The sequence below is a fragment of the Parambassis ranga genome, chromosome 21 (assembly GCF_900634625.1).
Source record: "Parambassis ranga chromosome 21, fParRan2.1, whole genome shotgun sequence".
Taxonomy (NCBI): Eukaryota; Metazoa; Chordata; class Actinopteri; family Ambassidae; genus Parambassis; species Parambassis ranga.
This window is the reverse complement of record NC_041041.1, coordinates 9293341-9310118: the sequence shown is the minus strand read 5'-3', so window position 1 is coordinate 9310118 and position 16778 is coordinate 9293341. Positions and strand designations below refer to the sequence as shown.

Sequence of the window (16778 nt, the reverse complement as noted above, 5' to 3'; positions counted from 1 at the left end):
AGAGGAAGGATGTTTTATCTTTTGCAATTCATCCTGATATATGATCAATACTTTATTGGCCAAAAATGAAATAAAATTGGATCTTCAGGTGCTGGAAAAAAAGATGTAAGTAATTCTATGTGAGTGCACTCTTGCTGCTTTGATAGCTCTGCTGCAGCTGAGGAAAATACTTTGATTAACACTGAAATGTTTACAACTGGTCCAGTGTTTGTTTTACACTGACACACCCTGGAGGATGTTGTTACATCATTGCTGCAAACAGACCATCAGTCCAAACAAACAGGACATGGAGTGAGCACATAGCATTTTCCTGTGTTTCACCATCTGTGTAACAGGTTTACAGAATGATCAGGATCTGCTGTGATTTCAGTGTAATGATAAAGCGACAGAGGAAGCCTCTGGTCCTGCTCAGCCTCTGATGATCAGTGCCTCCTTGGCTCTGTGTTTCAGTAATTATCTGATTATTCCTGCAGAGCGCTGCCAGAGGCTGCGGTGCATTTCCACACTTCATGGAGAAAAAGTCGGACTCAGCGTGCAAGCCCAGCAGAAAGGAGTCAGCTGGATGATGACCAGGAGGAGGAGGAGGAGGAGAGGCAGAGCTCTGCTGTGCAGGACGGCAGCTTCCACACGGAGAAGACGGCACCGAGGTGAGACACAGTTTATCCTCCACAGTTATCAGGATAAATACTTGAATTGTCTTCTTTTTGAATACAATTTCTGTGCTTTTCTAAGACAGATGTGAGTCTATCGTTGTGAAAATATTGTCAGTCTGTTTGTTGTGTCCTATCTCACAGAATATAAAAATCTGAAATTATCATCAGTTACCTCTGCAGACTGTCCGTGTTTTTTGTGAAGTTTGAGTTCTGATTTTTGCACCGCAGGCGTGTTCACTGGAAGACAGCTTACGTTGCACTGTGAGACAACAACAACCAAAGTCTTGCAGTTTTCAGAGGTGTCAGAAACACGACCAACCCTCCAACCAGACATGACAAATCTAAAACTTATTCTACCTTCAGCTGCTGCAGAAGTTAATTGGACACTTTTCTTTTTTATGCACTTGTTCCTGCAGGAGGAAACAAGATGCTGACTCAGCTGCTTCTGGGATGGACTGCCCTCCTCAGTGGAGTCCAGCCGGCAGCTTCAGCTCTTACAACCAGTGAGTACAGACAGGAACCTGGGTGTTTTAGATTGGCCTCCAGTCCTGAGGCTCTGACACATTTCATCTCCTCTCTCTATGTATGAACATGCAGGATTCCCATCACTCATCAGAAATCATCAGAAATGTAAAATCTTCATTCCTCCTCCTCTTCCTCCTCCTCTGTTTCCTCCAATCAAATGGAAATCAGAACTAATGGTGAGGAAATCTCTCTCTCTCTCTCTCTCTCTCTCTCTCTCTCTTTCTCACACACACACCAAACTAAATCACACTGTTGTGATTTTAACTCTTCAGGTTGATATAACAGAGCACCTCATAGGACCTAAAGGGGAAAAGGTACGACAATGATTTTATTATCTGGACAATAAAACCATTAATTTGAAACGACTTACTGCTTTTCATGTTTTTAGGGGTGCAGAGGAGCCAGAGGACCTGAGGTAACACACTCAATGTTACACACACACATTCACACTGCAGTGTGTTTTTTTTTTTTTAGGCGAACATTAGACACACAGTTCACTCCTGCCATGTGTGTGTTTCAGGGTCATCCTGGTGGGAAGGGTCCAGACGGAGAACTAGGAGTACAAGGAGCCATGGGACCGCCAGGTCAAAAGGTCACAGAGAGAACAGCTCACCTCTGATTGGAACAGCTTGGATTTACTCAGTCTGAATCACTTTTACAGAAGTGTATAATACCACAACCACAAATTACAGCCTGCGATCTAAGCTGGTGTGAATGTTTCTGCAGGGAGAGAAGGGCGACAGAGGCTGGAGAGGCCTGTACGGAGACATCGGAACACCGGGGATGATCAAGGTACAGCCGAGCATGACAAAATTCAGAATGAGTGTATCTAAAGGAACAATTCAACAGAAATTTATGTTTGTTCACACTCAGTGCTCAGTTTATCCCTTTGGGTTGTGTTGACAATATCTGCGTGTGTTTGCAGGGCACTAAGGGGCGTAAAGGAAACAGGGTAAGTGACAGTTTTGTGTTAGTTTTGTACACACGACTATTGATGCTCATCTTCTTTATTTATTTCCATCTGCCAATCAGGGTGAAAAAGGAATGAAAGGAGGCAGAGGCTTCAAAGGAGACCCAGTGAGGAAAAGCTACAATTATATATAATCATTCTTTAATTAAGATAAAAATACAATGATAGTGATTCACAAAGTGTGTCTCTGCAGGGGGAGCCTGGCATCGATGGAACAATACCAGGAGAAAAGGTGAAAGACTGATCCACTCATCATCCACAGAAAATCATCCTGACTGATCTGTGCTGTTTCAGGGTGATGCAGGACAGTATGGTGATCCAGGGCAGAACGGGGAGCAGGGATCCAGAGGAGAACCAGGAACCAGAGGAAGTATGGTGGGTATGCCAAAAATTCAAAAAGCATTTTGTTTTGAGTCATTTTGTAGTCCTGATTCTTACAGTTGTTTTATTTTGTTGTATTGATTTTCAGTCTGTCATTGTTCAGTGTCAGACAATGATTTTGTGTTTATATGTTTTTTTTTCTAATACTACTTTTTTTGCTGCCATTGTCCACAGGGATTGAAGGGAACCCGAGGCCCTGATGGGTACAGAGGCCATCCAGGTCGAGCAGGACATCCTGGTCTTACTGGAGACCCTGGACTACCTGGACAAGGTTTGTGACAGCAGGAAGAAACCCAGTTTACCCGCTAGCTGAACTGAACAAAAAATGCAGTTCCTCAAGTGCCCAGTAGAGGATGGCTCCTGTAGCCCCCCCCCCCCCCCCCATTATAAAATGCACAAATTTACAGCAGAAATTAAGTAGTAATAAAGTATGATGTAGTAGCATGACATAACATTTATTTTTGCTTTTGTATCATGGAAAGCACAACAGTATTCCTTTTTCAATATTTATGAGATTCCTCCACTGACCAGTAGAGGGAGCCTTCATACCTTGATTAAAGATACTTTTCCTATTATGACAACAGCACAGGTTGTTATACAACTCATCTGCATACATTATCTTAAAGTTTTGAGGACTGCTTTGGGTGACAGGTTGTAAACCTCAGCTGAATGAAACCTGCTGTTCCAGTCTTCATCCTTCCAGGTCTGCAGGGGGACTCAGGAAGTGAAGGTCCAGTAAGCACCTGCAACTGTTCTCAAGTTCAAACCTCACAGAGACGGTCGAATAGAATCAATACGGTCAGTGTCTCACACACACACACACACACACACACACACACACACACACACACACACACACTTATTGTCCTGCTAACAGGTGTGGACTGAACAGCTCCCCCTGGTGGCCTCTGGTGTTATCACACCTCCTGAAATGCTCTCCTCTTCAGATCTTTATAGCAGATGGAGAGAAGCAGATGAGGCGGCTGCGGGTGGAGAACGTGATGGTGCTGCGTACAGACAGGAGAGCTCTGTACATCTACACCGAGTCCCAGTGGATCAACATGCTGGTACACACTGCTGCACACACACAGAACACACAGAGACACACATTATGGTAAACAATGATAGATATATATACATGTTAAGTTCATATTAGAGGTGACATCCTGGTACATTCTTATTACAGTACATTTAATCTTGATTCTTCATTTAAATGTTAAACAAAATGCAGATGTACTCTGTGTCCACCTCCTTTTAACATGGCATGTGGCCACAGTGCCTCACATACTCTTCTCTTTCTCCTTCTATTCTGCTGCCTCTTTGGATCAGGAGGACTCCAGATACTGAACACATCTGCTGCTCAGTGGATGTCAGATCAGACTGTGTGTTACTGGATTTCTGCATGTGCAATATTTCACTGCAGTTTACCTGTCCTCAGCAGTAACACAGATGACCCTTACCTTGATTTGAGTAAATCTGCAGTGTTTCTTTCATATGATGTATGAATGGATGCTGCTGCTACTTCACAGAGACCAATAAAGACTACTGTCATATGTGAAGTGACTGCATGTAATACTTGGAAAATACTTACATTCTTCATTTTTAGGATTTATTTGTACTTGTTTGTGTAGCTCTGTACTCAGTATACTGGATGATGTGGCTGGTCCTGAATCTGGCATGCTGGTTAAGCAGGCAGAACATCAAGGCTCATACTTGATGGTTGGTTTCCCACCTTGGCTGCCTGATGATGCTGGGTCAGGATGTTGAAGAGCCAGTTGCAGCTGCCTGTGTCCACGTCCAACAGTCTCCGCTTTTCCACCAACTTGAATAATCATAGCATAAACCCAGTTTAAGGCACTGAAAAGGACTCTGGGGTGGGTGTTCCTCCTATATAGATGTGACATTAAGTAAAGACGTAAAGTAGAGTGAGACAGCAGGTTGGTAGGGGTCCAGGTTTGACACATGTTCCATCTAATGGTAGTATTTTTTCTGCAAGAAGGAACAGATAGAGCAAATGGTATCACAGAAGCTAACTACAGAACTACCTAAACTCTCCTGGTTCAAAAACATACCTGTAATCACTGCTCATTGCCCATAGGTGGCGCATTATAAATGTTTTGGCTTCACTTCTGAGGAGCTCATCTTTATTGCCACAGGCCATGCATAACTCGCTTGGTTGCTTGGCAACTGTGCAGATGCTTGTTCAGCTTCCGGAAGTGCGTGGCTCAGAGGCAATATGGCGCACGGTGCGCTGCATATACCAGTGATAGTCATTGCTTCAACGCATTATTTCAGCGCATGTCTTCTGTCTTTCTTCGTCGCGTTTGCATTCCTCGAAACGGTAAACTGTGAAAATGTGTTCAGTGCAAGTCAGACGGCTACCGTGCCTGTGGCGGCCGCGAGGGACCTGCGGTGAGTCCACTGTTGTGTTAGCATGCGGTTAGCTAGCATGCGATGCTAACGTGCATTTGTGTACAGTGGTTGTTTGTGTTCACTTATAATAGTAATTTGCGAGGTAAAACTAAGTCTTGGCTCTTTAGTCTGTGTGTCTGTGTGGTTCGGTAGTCTTGAGTCAAAACCTCTTTAGCTGCTGTGAGCGAAGAGCGATGTACGTGACTCCATTGTCAAAGTTGTCAATTTAATGACATCTTACGTATAAGAACCTCAGAACTGGTGTAGACAACATCTTTATACGACTGTCAGAACACTACTGTGTTGTAGCAAATTTCGACATTTAAATAGTCTACAAGTAACGACACTTAATGTCGTTAAATTGTTTCTTCTTCATTCAAATGTTCTGTTATCTGGGATGAACGCTGTGTTGTTTACTACAATAAATAAGCCATTGTTTGTGTTAGTTGTTGCCTTTTTCCTGCCTTTTTTTCACGTCCCTTGTTGTCATTTCAGGTACCTTCTGTACGATGTGAACCCCCCGGAGGGTTTCAACCTGCGCAGAGATGTCTACATCCGCATGGCCTCCCTGGTCAAAACTTTGAGAAAGAACGGGGATGACTGGGTGCTGGTGCTTCCCCCGTGGGGACGGCTCTACCACTGGCAGAGCCCCAACCTCCACCAGATCCGCATCCCATGGGGGGAGTTTTTCAGCCTCACGAGTCTGCAGGCAAACGTGCCCGTCATTGAGTATGAGGAATTCATAGCTGGTAAGCTTTCCAGTTTAGTTACCCAGACTAGAATTTAAACCACATTAGGCAGCCACTGAGAGTGTTTCTGTGTGTCCGATGTGGTGCAGAGAATGGGGGTCCGTTTATAGACCAGGTTCTGGTACTGCAGAACTATGCTGAGGGATGGACTGATGGGAAATGGGAAGAAAAAATCGATGAGCGGCCATGCATTGAAAAATTAATGTACTCCAAAGACAAACAAGGCTACTACAGGTAAAGCAATACAATACACAGATAAGTATACAATATAGAATATAAAATATGCGTCAATAGATAGATGGATAGATATAGATTGACCAGCATCACTATTTATTATCAGCTGATCTTGTTTAATTTGTTTTAGGGGTTGGTTTTGGGGCTATGAGGAGACGAGAGCACGGAATGTGACATGTATATCAGCCCAAGGCCATGCTTCAATCATGGCCCCGGTTCTCCAGAGAAACATCTCAGCAACGTAAGTCTACAGATGCTAGTATAAAATTATGTATAGTTGATTTTATTCAGAATGTTAAGGAAGAAAGCTTATACTGTATTTTTGCGTGTTATAACTGGTGGTACACATGAGCACCTCCAAAAGTCTGGAAAATCAGGCGTTAGATCAGGTGTTACTTACACTCCTACTGACACTTGCAGAGTTAAACTGTTCTTATGCTGCTCTTTTGCAGATCAATTATGCTAGACCGAGCAGAGACACTCCTTCATGATCATTATGCTGGGAAAGATTACTGGGATGTAAGTCAAGTAATATAACTGGATTGAACAGTTAGGTCTTGTTTTACTAATAAAGGTTTTTGTTCATGATGTGTTACAAAGTATTATATAACTCAGTGGTTTAAAGCACATTTTCCTGTTTGTAAACTGATCTTTGATCTATGTCTGTCTCCTCTAGACCCGCCGCAGCATGGTGTTCGCTAAACACCTACGAATCATTGGAGATGACTTCAGATCCAAGTACCTGAACTCTAGCGATGAGCGTGACCACACAGTGTACAGCGAGGACTGGACTCGCATGAAAGTATGTTATCTCACCTCAAAACAAGTTTATCATTCAGAAGTTTGAAGCATTTGTAAGACAGTCGTCTGCTGTCTCTTTACGTCCCCCTCAGGCCAAGCTTGGCTCAGCTGGAGGTGGTCCATATCTGGGTGTCCACCTACGCAGGAAGGATTTTATCTGGGGTCACAGAGAGGACGTTCCCAGCCTTAAGGGCGCGATCAAAAAAATTCGCAGCTTGATGAAGAAACACAAACTTGACAAAGTGTTTGTTGCCACAGATGCAGATGATGAAGGTAACGGCATGTTACAGTGAGTTATTCTGTAATAAATTATACTGGAATTCACAACATATCATGGTAACCATACACAGTTTTATAATCATGTGTAAACTTTTGTAGAATTAAAGGAGCTGAAGAAATTGTTACCGGACATGGTGCGGTATGAGCCGTCCATAGAGGACCTAGAGCTCCTTAAAGATGGAGGCGTGGCCATCATTGATCAGTGGATATGTGCACATGCAAGGTAAGTCTGTTTGTTTTAGCTGTTTCAGACTTGATGTGACATTCAGGTGGTTGATTGGACAATAATAAAAAAAAAAAGCTTTTTTGTTACATACAAGTGCATAACTTTTTAATTTAATTTAAGATCTTCTCCACTGACTAAATACTTAGGACCAGCTGCCCCTAAGATTGCTGACACGTGGTTGGCAAATTAAGCACGGTGTTAGAGTTCACAGTTGTGGCTGCTGCTACTCCTCTCTGTTGACAATATTACTATTTTTAGATCATTTGCATCAGTTCCAGATTAAAGATTAAGATTAAAATCAGGTGTACTGCAGCTAACCTATAAGGAAATTATTAGTGAGAATAACAGCTAACTACTGATAGTGAAGAACAGTCATTTCACTATTATAATGTACATGTTCATGGAAGTCGAGATAGACTGGTGACCTATTCAGGACGTATCCCGCCTCTCACCATTGACAGGCTACAGCCTCCCATACAGGACTAGGCAGGTTAAGAAAATGGAGGGATGGATGTTCACAGAAACTGTCAACCTGAAGGACCTGTTATAGTATCTCATGCTACAATCACTGTTACATTCCTGTAGCTTTCCACTGTACTCTGCACCACTTTTCTTCTTTTTTTCTTATTTATTTTCTTTGCAGATTCTTCATAGGAACATCAGTGTCCACTTTCTCCTTTAGGATCCACGAGGAGCGGGAGATCCTGGGTTTCAACCCCAAAACCACGTACAATCGTTTCTGCGGGGACACCGAGAAAGAATGTGAACAACCCACGCACTGGAAAATAGTTTACTGATGTGACCTCTGACTTTTTCCTGACACACAAGTGCCAAAAGCAGTGTTAAAAGTGACATTTATTAGTATGGAGCAGACAGTTTAACTGCTTTTCTCTGTTGTTGTATATTTTTAAACCTCTCGGTGTGAGTGTTGTGCAATATGTAGGTCTGTAGTGACCACTGTGACTGAACTTTATGCTGAAAAGGCCAAAAATGGAGCTGCCAAACATGTGTTACTGTAATGATTGATCAACAATTAAATCTACATATATTTTTAGGTCGTGTGTGTTGAGGCTGGTATTTTAGAACATTTACAATATTTATTTTCAGTGACAGCACAGCAGCAGTATGAAGTAGAATTCAGGGATCATAAACAAAGGATGAATGAAACACACCAGGAGTTTCATGTTAAATAATGCAATGCACTTGATAGATGGGAAACATTTTCCTATGTATTTTTAGGATATATCTGGAATTATAGTTCGTTTGTTGGGGACACTAAACAGTATTACTGATATTTTAATGGGTGGAAATATGACTGGAAATATATCAAGTACTATAGTGTTGTCCTGCTTGATTGGCCTGTTTTTAAACCACACTGTACTGTACATTAGATATAGCCCATCACTGTGTTAGCTGTGTATAGTACAACCACTAAGAACAACTGTAGTGAAACACACCACACATACAATCAGTTTATATGAGCTTTTTCATACAGTGTTTCTCAAATACTTTTGTATATACCTGCTTCACATTCTATTTTATTTTGTAAATGGATCATGAGTTATAGTGAATGGCTCAAGTAACGATGACCAGACACCTTTAAGTCCTTACAACATTCCCTAATCACCCACAATTCTTTGTACCGTACCTTAGTCGGGTAGTTTTGGTTCTCAGCGTGTGCCGTTTCAATTTTTTACATATACACACATGTGCAACATTACATCTAAACCAGATTATGTCATCAGCGTGGGTTTAAGAGTGATGTACCGTAAATCCCTCCTGGTGAAAATGATATGCAGCGTGTTTTCAAGTTGAGAATTCACGGCCTAAAATAATAAAATATTGTGCATGCATTTATATGTATTGACTATTTGTTAAAGAGATTATGTCAGGTCTTTGACACGTACAGCCCTCACCCTGCACCCTGTGTGTCTGACCTTTTTCCCATATCTATCTGTTATCAAAGGTGAAAAAACCAGTAAGGCTGCCCTGATGATGGAGTTCTTTTTTTTTTTTCTCTCAACAATGCAGGTGTGTCGAGTGTCATTTATCTGCCCAGCCCTGTAGCTTTGTATTGTATCTATTGTTTGAATTGTTGTTTTAAAGCATGTTGTACAGTAATGGAGTAAGAATTTATATAATGATACTTTGCCTTATGACAAATGTTACTGTCAAAGACTTTATGACAGTCATTGTCCACAACAACAGCAGTCGCTCTGTATCTGATGGAATCATTTTAAATTCTCAGCTCGCACGCTGTAGTCTTGGTGTCTCTTGGGCTATTACTAAGGTTTCGTTTCTCTCCTCACACCATTATGAAAACTCAAATGTCTGGAGAATTCACTGCATTGTTTTTTACTGTGTGACTTTTCCCTGTGGTGACCCACACCTGCCCGACAACAACCTACAATGGCTTACTCTGTAATTTGTCACCTGTAAAGCCATATTTTTTTAATGTGATAAACCTGTTGTTATTCTGATTTTTTTTTTCAAATTTCATTTTATTCATGAAGAAATATAGGTTAATAAATCTATAATTATAGATCACATTGGTTATATTTAAGAAGATGAACATAGTACACCATGCACAACCTTCAAGTAAGGAAATAAACCTTTTATAGAGGCCTGTTTTTAACCATTAGTGTTGGGTTAATGTACCCAGGGAATAGCAAACAACCCCTATTGTCCTCTAAATGTAATAGTTGACTCATTTATTTCATATTATGTAGCCTACCTATATGTAATGTGTACCCAGTCCTTCTACAGGAAGTCATGTGTTACCTGCTTTGTTTTGGACAGACAGGTTCCACACAGGCATACACACCCTTATTGCACAGATTGACTCTCTCTCTCTCTCTCACGCACACAGGTGGAGCTACCTGCAGCATAGGTACACCTCTCAGACATAGTGTTTCCAGCAGCAGGTGTCTTTCAAAGAGGATTGTTCTTTTTCTGCCTTTGAGTGATTTTTATGTTTTTTTTTTCACTGCCTGCGACTGACTGATGGAATGGGCGTCCTGCTAAGGGCCACCTTAGCGCTATGCCCTGCCTAACACAACTGAGAGCTACAGTCAGATAGCAAATCATTTAAGAGGACAGCCAAGGAAGGTAAGTGAGCAGTGGTGTTTAAGACCCTGATGAAGTGAGGATGTGGTAAAGCTACTAACAGATTAATGATTTTTGTGTTTAGGTTTTCACCTGATAAACCAATGAAATTATTGCTTTTCAGCAGTAGACATTCAGAAGCTTAAAGCGAGTCCATCTGGACTTGTAGGGGTTTCTTGAGGACGTTTGGCTGCTCCTCCCTACGGCGTTTCTCTGAAACCTATGGGATGACGATGTTCTTTTTCTGTAGGTTGCTGTCTTTCTTCCTGTTGTTGGTGGGCCTTGTGGCCACAAAAACAACAGGAAAAGGGACAGACACTGTCAGAGAAAGAACACCATCGTCCGGTATGTGTTTCAGGAGTATGAATGACCTGAAAATGACCTGGGTGACTGATAACCTTCAGCAGTAGACAGTTTTAGCAGGTTCTCTTTAAGGGTTTAGTAGAAGAGACGTATTTGTGTTCCTGTAGCAGTAGGGCAGAGTAGAGCAGCATATGTAACATTTTTGAGAAAATGGTGTGTAAAACTGAACTGTGAAAGACTGAAATGAATCCACTTGAATACAGCAAATCCAGAAACAACTACCTTAATAAGTGTGATAATATTAGGCCTCATAAAATGAATATGCAGCTTCTTCTGTGGACAGTAGCCTATAGACAAAGATAAGTTCTGATGTAGAGAGAGAGAGGGGGCAGTTATGGGTAAATGTTTTTATATATATTTTCATACATCCATCATTACCTTATTTGTCTAAGTCCAGCCTACACATTATGAATACATACTCTACTGCAATTTCCCCAATAGACTGACAACTCATTTTCATATTTTGCGTGTTTATTTTAGCTTCCTCTACCGATGGCCTTCTTCCGGCAGCTGCAGCTTCTTCTCTGGAAGAATGGACTGGCTGTGGTCAGGCAGCCGGTGAGTGACGTTACAGTTTTAAAGAATGTGGAGAATATATATGGCACAAATGTGTCCCCTATAGTATAGTTTTGGAGAAAAGCTCTTAATAAACTATTTTACACTACTTTGTGTTGCAGTTATGGTCCCTGACTCTGATCACCTGGCCTCTGATCATCTTCATCGTCGTGGCGGTGACCCGTAACAAGTTCCCACCCGTAGTGAGAGACACATGTGAGTGTAAAAAACACACTAAAAATGGTGCATTGATTTAAGTCTTTGTTGGTAAATGTGATTTATTTAAATGGCTCTGTGTCAAAAATGTGAATATTTACAAAGAGGAGGCTTAATGTTGTTCAATGAAGGATTTTTTTGTTTTTGTTTGTTTGCTTTTTTTAATTGTAGCTTTAGTTGCACAGGCCACAAAAAAATCTATCTTATATAAGTCTGATACTGATACTTTCTATAATTTTTAAGAGTAGAAATTCTTGGCACTGAAAAGGCATTTGCTTTTTGGCACTACATGTTTGTTAAAGCACCCACCCACACACTTAATGACATTCCAGTTCCTCAATCAAGGTAAACAAGAGGACAAATGAACTTAAATAACAATGATCCTTCAAATCAAATACAATTTTTGCTGATCTTTACAGAGATGGAATGCAACCGACAGGAGTGGCAGAATGCAGATGCAAACCTCTCCTGTCACTGCTTGATTTTACCCCAACCTCACATTACTGCATTTTAATACAGCAGCAGTACATTAAAAACATATGCCTCCTCCTAAAGAACCACCAGATCAACAGTAAAAAAAAAAACTTTGGTATTAACTTTCACATCGCCTCCCCTCTTTTGTGTGTCCACCTTTATGGACAGATTCTATGGATGCATTCAATAATCCCAGTGTGTTCTACTGTTAAAGGGGTGTCTGATGTGTTGGTTCTTTTGTACTTGCTGGAACCAAGCTGAGTAAACACAGACCACACCTCCAAAGGGGGAACAGAATCATCTTCAGTATCTTGACCAGCATGGTGTTTCATGTTTAGTCTAAAGTGATGTTCGGTGAAAAAATAAAAATGAAAAACAAAAAAAATACATATAGACATGAATTAACAAAAAATATACAAAGCTGTGTTTATGTAAACTAAAATAAAAAAATAGCAACTTACTGAATACTATAGATTAGTATTGAGCATAGTTTGATACAGTCCTGCCATGTGTGGACCCTTCATGAAAATCATAAGTGACACCGTCTCTCAGATTTTTTTAATTTCAGAATCACTCATCTGCAATATGATGTCTGCAGTCATTTAAAGTTATGTGCTTTAATAAGTTAAGAAATGTGGGAGTACAACCAATAAGGCTACTATGCATGTCAGATTTGGCTCTTGTTCAGGTCACATGGCCATGAATCAGATCTGATCAGAAGTAACCTAAGTTTTCATTTAAAAATCAGGATTGTGAGTCCATACAGTCTTGGAAAAATCAGATTGCAACTGTATACTATACTTTGACTAATGGGAACTTTGAGTAAAGTACATCTGTAGGATAACGGCATGCTGAATACCAGACATATGCTGTTCCACATAGTTTGTCTGGCTGTAGCATTACTGCTTGACTACAACTTGTACTTAGTCTTGTGTTGTGTTGTTATGAATTCCATCCCTAACTCAGATCTAATGTAAGAATTGTATTTGTTTAATGTTGTACAATTACCATTTAATTCCTGTTATGTCTCCTTCAGGCTACGTGGGGCCCAGAAACCTGCCCAGCACAGGCTTATTCCCTTTCCTGCAGACCCTCATGTGCAACACAGACAGCAGCTGTCGTAACAAATCCCGGCTGGAGACCCCAGATGCAGCCAAGTCATCGGGGAATTCAAGGTACCTCATTCATCAGTACAGATTGTGTACTATTCACCATCTCATCTATCCCAACAAAACACCAGATGCAAACATGTTCAGTTATATCTTCATTCAGCAACCCTGCATCTATGCAGCTTCATGAAACATCGCATGCCTCTGTGGGCCATGTGTCACACCTCGGCACAGCAGGATCACAGGAGATGATGAGTCAGTGTGATCATGGAAATATACCAACAACAAACATCTCCCTGTGGATGAGGGGAAATCTTAATCCTTGCCTTGTTATAATGCCACAGTTTGTTCTGCAGCAGAATACTCTTTATGTCTTATGTGTCTGCCAGCACACTGCATTACATAACCATGCTTTGTTTGAGTGTTAAAAAGCAAGGTCAGTGTGAGGAAATTCCTTGTTTAAGGTGATACACTGTCTCTAGAACATAGATCCCCCACACAAACATGGTGGTGGCTGCTGGAAAAACCTGTTTGTCTAAGCTCCTTTGTCCACTGTTTTGTTTGGTTTTAGAGGAGCAAAGTCCAACCTGAGCATTTTGTGTGTGTTTCCTGTTTCCTGTGTGTCAAGTGCTGCAGTTAACAATCAACAATTCTAGTCACTCAATTTATTAACATATTTAGCATACATCAACAATAATTTTGACTCTATGACAGGTCTGCTGCCTTGCCGGACTCTTCTCCACTGGGGAACCTGTTTGAGGGGGGAGATCTTTTCAACTTTGCTTTCCCCAATGACTCCACCAATAATCCTGCAGCACTGATGAGGTTCTTGGAGAACATTTTGGGTATGTTCCCTCATGTAATCACAGATCTTCCTATACTCTATGCAATACAAAAAAGTTACAAACTTCACATCTACTGTTTTAAGAGTTGCCTTCATAGAAACCCTATCTCTACACTTTGTGGGCAAGCATTTGATGGTATTTTGTAACTGAAGCTTATGTAATACGATAGAAGAGTAATGTTACAGTATGTACATGTTTCATACCAGCAAACACAGGGATCCTTTATAGAAGAACGCGGGAAAATATTATTTCCATTTTTAGGTTGACTGTATTATCAGGTATCAGTGTAATCATATTTTTTCTTCAATCATAGGTTCATCTTACCAAGGTGGATCCAATAATGTCTCTTTGAACATCAACACCACTTTTCTGCAAGATAAGGTGGGTATTATTAGGATACAAAATATTCACCTACCCGTGAAATACTGTAGGTCTGCAGTCCCTCCTCTTCGCACTCTGTTTTCATTGTTGTGTACATTCTCATGATTTTATTCTCTGATTGATAATGCAAAATGCATCCTAAGTCCCCTGGAAATCAAATTCAAATCCACAGAGACTAATTCTTTGTATAGCATAGAAAAATGTATTTGAGGACTGGAAACCCCAAAATAGTTTCAAATAATATAATAATAAAAATAATAATAATAATAATAATGTTCTTTGAGCTGAATAATATCCTGAATCTGAAAGTGTAATAACTTATAATGTGCATCATATTCCATGCAGGAGGCTTTGGACAACATGTTGAGCTCAGTGAACCTGCTAAAGAGGGCCGTCTGCACAGTGACTCTGCCCATGATAAACACAACCTCACCTGATGCCATCACCGTCGCCGTGGTGACGTTCTGCAGAACCAATGACACCGTGCTTGAAGTCTCTCTCTATACACTCAACCAGGTTGGTTTGACTCTACAGGTTTATGCCTGCATACTGTTTTCATGTGTGTGTAAGTTATTACACACATAGTTGCTGTGACATGTGTTATTTGGTAACTTGGATGTCGTCTGTGTCAGGTACTGACGGACTTGATGCGGACTAACCCAGAGGGATTGATGTCGGCGGCTGGGATGGGGGTGATGCTCTTCAATCAGCTGCAAAGTGAGACCTCGCTGTGGGAGACCCTGCTAGCTGTTCCTCAGCTCTTGTCTGCCGGGTCTGTCAACCAAGTGCTGGACACCACAGAAGTCTTACTCACAAACATACAGAGGTAATGCTCCTAATAAAAGGCTGTGACATAGCTCTTCAGTCTTACTGCTCCTTTTAATCAGCTCTGTTTTGTTTTGATCATTAAATATTTTTCCTTGTGGTCATCCTTCTTTAGGGCAATGCGTGTCATTGAGAGCAATTTCCCTGAAGTTGCTCCCTCGCTCTCCACACTGTATCCAGTGTTGGCTGGAGGCATCAACATCATCCACTATGTTCAAAACTGGCCTGGCAAATGTAAATATGCACCATCAGCGTTACTGTACACAGACACCAGAAGAAGTGAGTTGCCTCTGACCATGTATTGTAACTCTGTTTAGATGCCTCCATTCCCCTTGGAGAGGTCGTCACATTGAACGATAACACACTGAATGATGTGGTGAAGAATCTTCTGCAGCAGGTTAAGATACCACTGGACATGGTACGTCCCACTACAGGCCCCCCTGTACAGTTAATACACATGTCACATTTCTTTACACACTGGAGTTTGAAATAAAATGACAGCAATCTTACATTTCAGGCTTTATGTCAAACTGGTCTTGTCACTTTGTGTGACTCACTGTGTTTCAGCAGGAAGTTAACATTCTTCTTATATGACTTTCTTATTTGTACTGTAAATGTACAAACAGATTTTTAACATTAGCATAAAATATGACAAAAATTGAGATAAAAAAACAGCAATTAGACAGTTTACAGGCTTATGTGCCAGAACATTTCTTGGTAGGCAGTTGGCAGAGATTCTGGTCTTGGCTAAGAAATTATCTGGCACATGATCCCCAGTAAGGAATGAAGAAAGGTGGGAAATTCTTCCACACGCACACACAGATATATGTACATATATATATATATATATATAATCATTGCTGTCTTCACTGTCTTAGGCAATTGGCCTGACGTTGGACAAAGTCACGGTCCTTTCTTACGTGTGTGGCGACACCAGTAACCCAGCATGGCTGACAACAGCATGCAACATGGGCACTGTGGATATGCTCTTGAACTGGATCAGTCCTGACAAGGTGGCAAAGCAGGTAAGCAGGCTAAATCATGAATTTAACAAACAACAACGGAGAGAATGAGTCAGTTATTCGATGTGTGTGGGTGGCCCTTTTCTTGTGTCCCTCTGCTATGTGCCGTCTCATGCTGCTTGTTCTTCTGCCTTTGCTTCTAATTTGCTTTCTCAAGTGTTGGCTTCACAACTAATAACTAGATTCAGAATATAATTAGTCTGTAGCTGGGAGAAAGCTGTTGGTCATGGCAACAAGCAACTGCAACTCTCAGGCCTCATCTGGGGAGCAGAAATCTCAGGGACGTCCAATTAGCACAGCCACGACAGCATGCATGTTTTGATGAGATGATTCCCAGTCAGAAACTGTTAGCTAACACTGCTGTTACTGTGTTTACTCGCTCAAACAGTCAACTAAACATTAGTGATCTGACATTGGCATCAAGCAACTATTGTCATGTGTCATGTTACCTGTAGTGGACTGCTGTGTGACATACAGTACAGTGCAGTGCTGCTTTCATAACTTTCTGTAATTAAAAAAAGTTACAAAATTCTGAACTAAAACTAAAAATGACTTAGAAGTGATGTAAACAAACCTTAGTAGAAGAATAAAGAGCAGTTTCCTGCTGCCTTAGCTGGCTTATTCATGTGTTTGTATGAGTTTTTAAACCATAA

General features: G+C 41.1%; 3 protein-coding genes across 5 annotated transcripts in view; all 3 read left to right on the top strand.

Annotated features, from left to right (window-relative positions):
• The first annotated feature begins 553 nt into the window (after positions 1-553).
• LOC114426554 (macrophage receptor MARCO-like) lies at positions 554-4088 on the top strand. Of its 3 annotated transcripts, none has more exons than XM_028394045.1 (16): positions 570-647; positions 882-952; positions 1070-1156; positions 1251-1354; positions 1451-1492; positions 1567-1593; positions 1699-1770; positions 1905-1970; positions 2104-2130; positions 2211-2255; positions 2342-2380; positions 2443-2523; positions 2704-2800; positions 3218-3327; positions 3477-3596; positions 3859-4088. In XM_028394045.1, the coding sequence occupies exons 3-16, from the start codon at positions 1081-1083 to the stop codon at positions 3874-3876; spliced, it is 924 nt and encodes a 307-aa protein (XP_028249846.1). In that variant the 5' UTR covers positions 570-647; positions 882-952; positions 1070-1080; the 3' UTR covers positions 3877-4088. The 3 variants fall into 3 exon arrangements, with proteins under 3 accessions (XP_028249845.1, XP_028249846.1, XP_028249848.1); XM_028394047.1 differs by lacking the exon at positions 570-647 and adding an exon at positions 662-738; XM_028394044.1 differs by lacking the exon at positions 882-952 and having other exon boundaries at positions 554-647.
• Positions 4089-4741: 653 nt separating this feature from the next.
• pofut2 (protein O-fucosyltransferase 2) lies at positions 4742-9710 on the top strand. The gene is made up of 9 exons (XM_028393466.1): positions 4742-4941; positions 5437-5690; positions 5780-5924; positions 6055-6165; positions 6377-6443; positions 6601-6726; positions 6818-6998; positions 7104-7227; positions 7874-9710. Exons 1-9 carry the CDS (start codon positions 4766-4768, stop codon positions 8025-8027), a joined length of 1338 nt encoding a protein of 445 aa, XP_028249267.1. The 5' UTR covers positions 4742-4765; the 3' UTR covers positions 8028-9710.
• Positions 9711-10107: 397 nt separating this feature from the next.
• The window catches only part of abca12 (ATP-binding cassette, sub-family A (ABC1), member 12), a 53562-nt gene continuing 46891 nt past the window's right edge, over positions 10108-16778 (top strand). The window contains exons 1-11 of the mRNA XM_028393752.1: positions 10108-10338; positions 11179-11256; positions 11376-11469; positions 12980-13118; positions 13767-13897; positions 14211-14278; positions 14624-14794; positions 14911-15104; positions 15219-15337; positions 15421-15521; positions 15982-16128. Coding sequence (XP_028249553.1) covers positions 11191-11256; positions 11376-11469; positions 12980-13118; positions 13767-13897; positions 14211-14278; positions 14624-14794; positions 14911-15104; positions 15219-15337; positions 15421-15521; positions 15982-16128 — 1230 coding nt within the window. The 5' untranslated portion in view covers positions 10108-10338; positions 11179-11190. The remainder of the gene's footprint in view (positions 10339-11178; positions 11257-11375; positions 11470-12979; positions 13119-13766; positions 13898-14210; positions 14279-14623; positions 14795-14910; positions 15105-15218; positions 15338-15420; positions 15522-15981; positions 16129-16778) is intronic.

Excerpts from the sequence above, each read along its gene's own strand:
- pofut2 (XM_028393466.1), top strand. The coding sequence starts at position 4,766 with ATGGCGCACGGTGCGCTGCATATACCAGTGATAGTCATTGCTTCAACG. Across the intron at positions 4,942-5,436 it reads GCGGCCGCGAGGGACCTGCG|GTACCTTCTGTACGATGTGA; the intron begins GTGAGTCCACTG and ends TTGTCATTTCAG. Across the intron at positions 5,925-6,054 it reads GACAAACAAGGCTACTACAG|GGGTTGGTTTTGGGGCTATG; the intron begins GTAAAGCAATAC and ends AATTTGTTTTAG.
- LOC114426554 (XM_028394044.1), top strand. The coding sequence starts at position 563 with ATGATGACCAGGAGGAGGAGGAGGAGGAGAGGCAGAGCTCTGCTGTGC. Across the intron at positions 2,381-2,442 it reads GAACAATACCAGGAGAAAAG|GGTGATGCAGGACAGTATGG; the intron begins GTGAAAGACTGA and ends GTGCTGTTTCAG. Across the intron at positions 2,524-2,703 it reads CAGGAACCAGAGGAAGTATG|GGATTGAAGGGAACCCGAGG; the intron begins GTGGGTATGCCA and ends CATTGTCCACAG.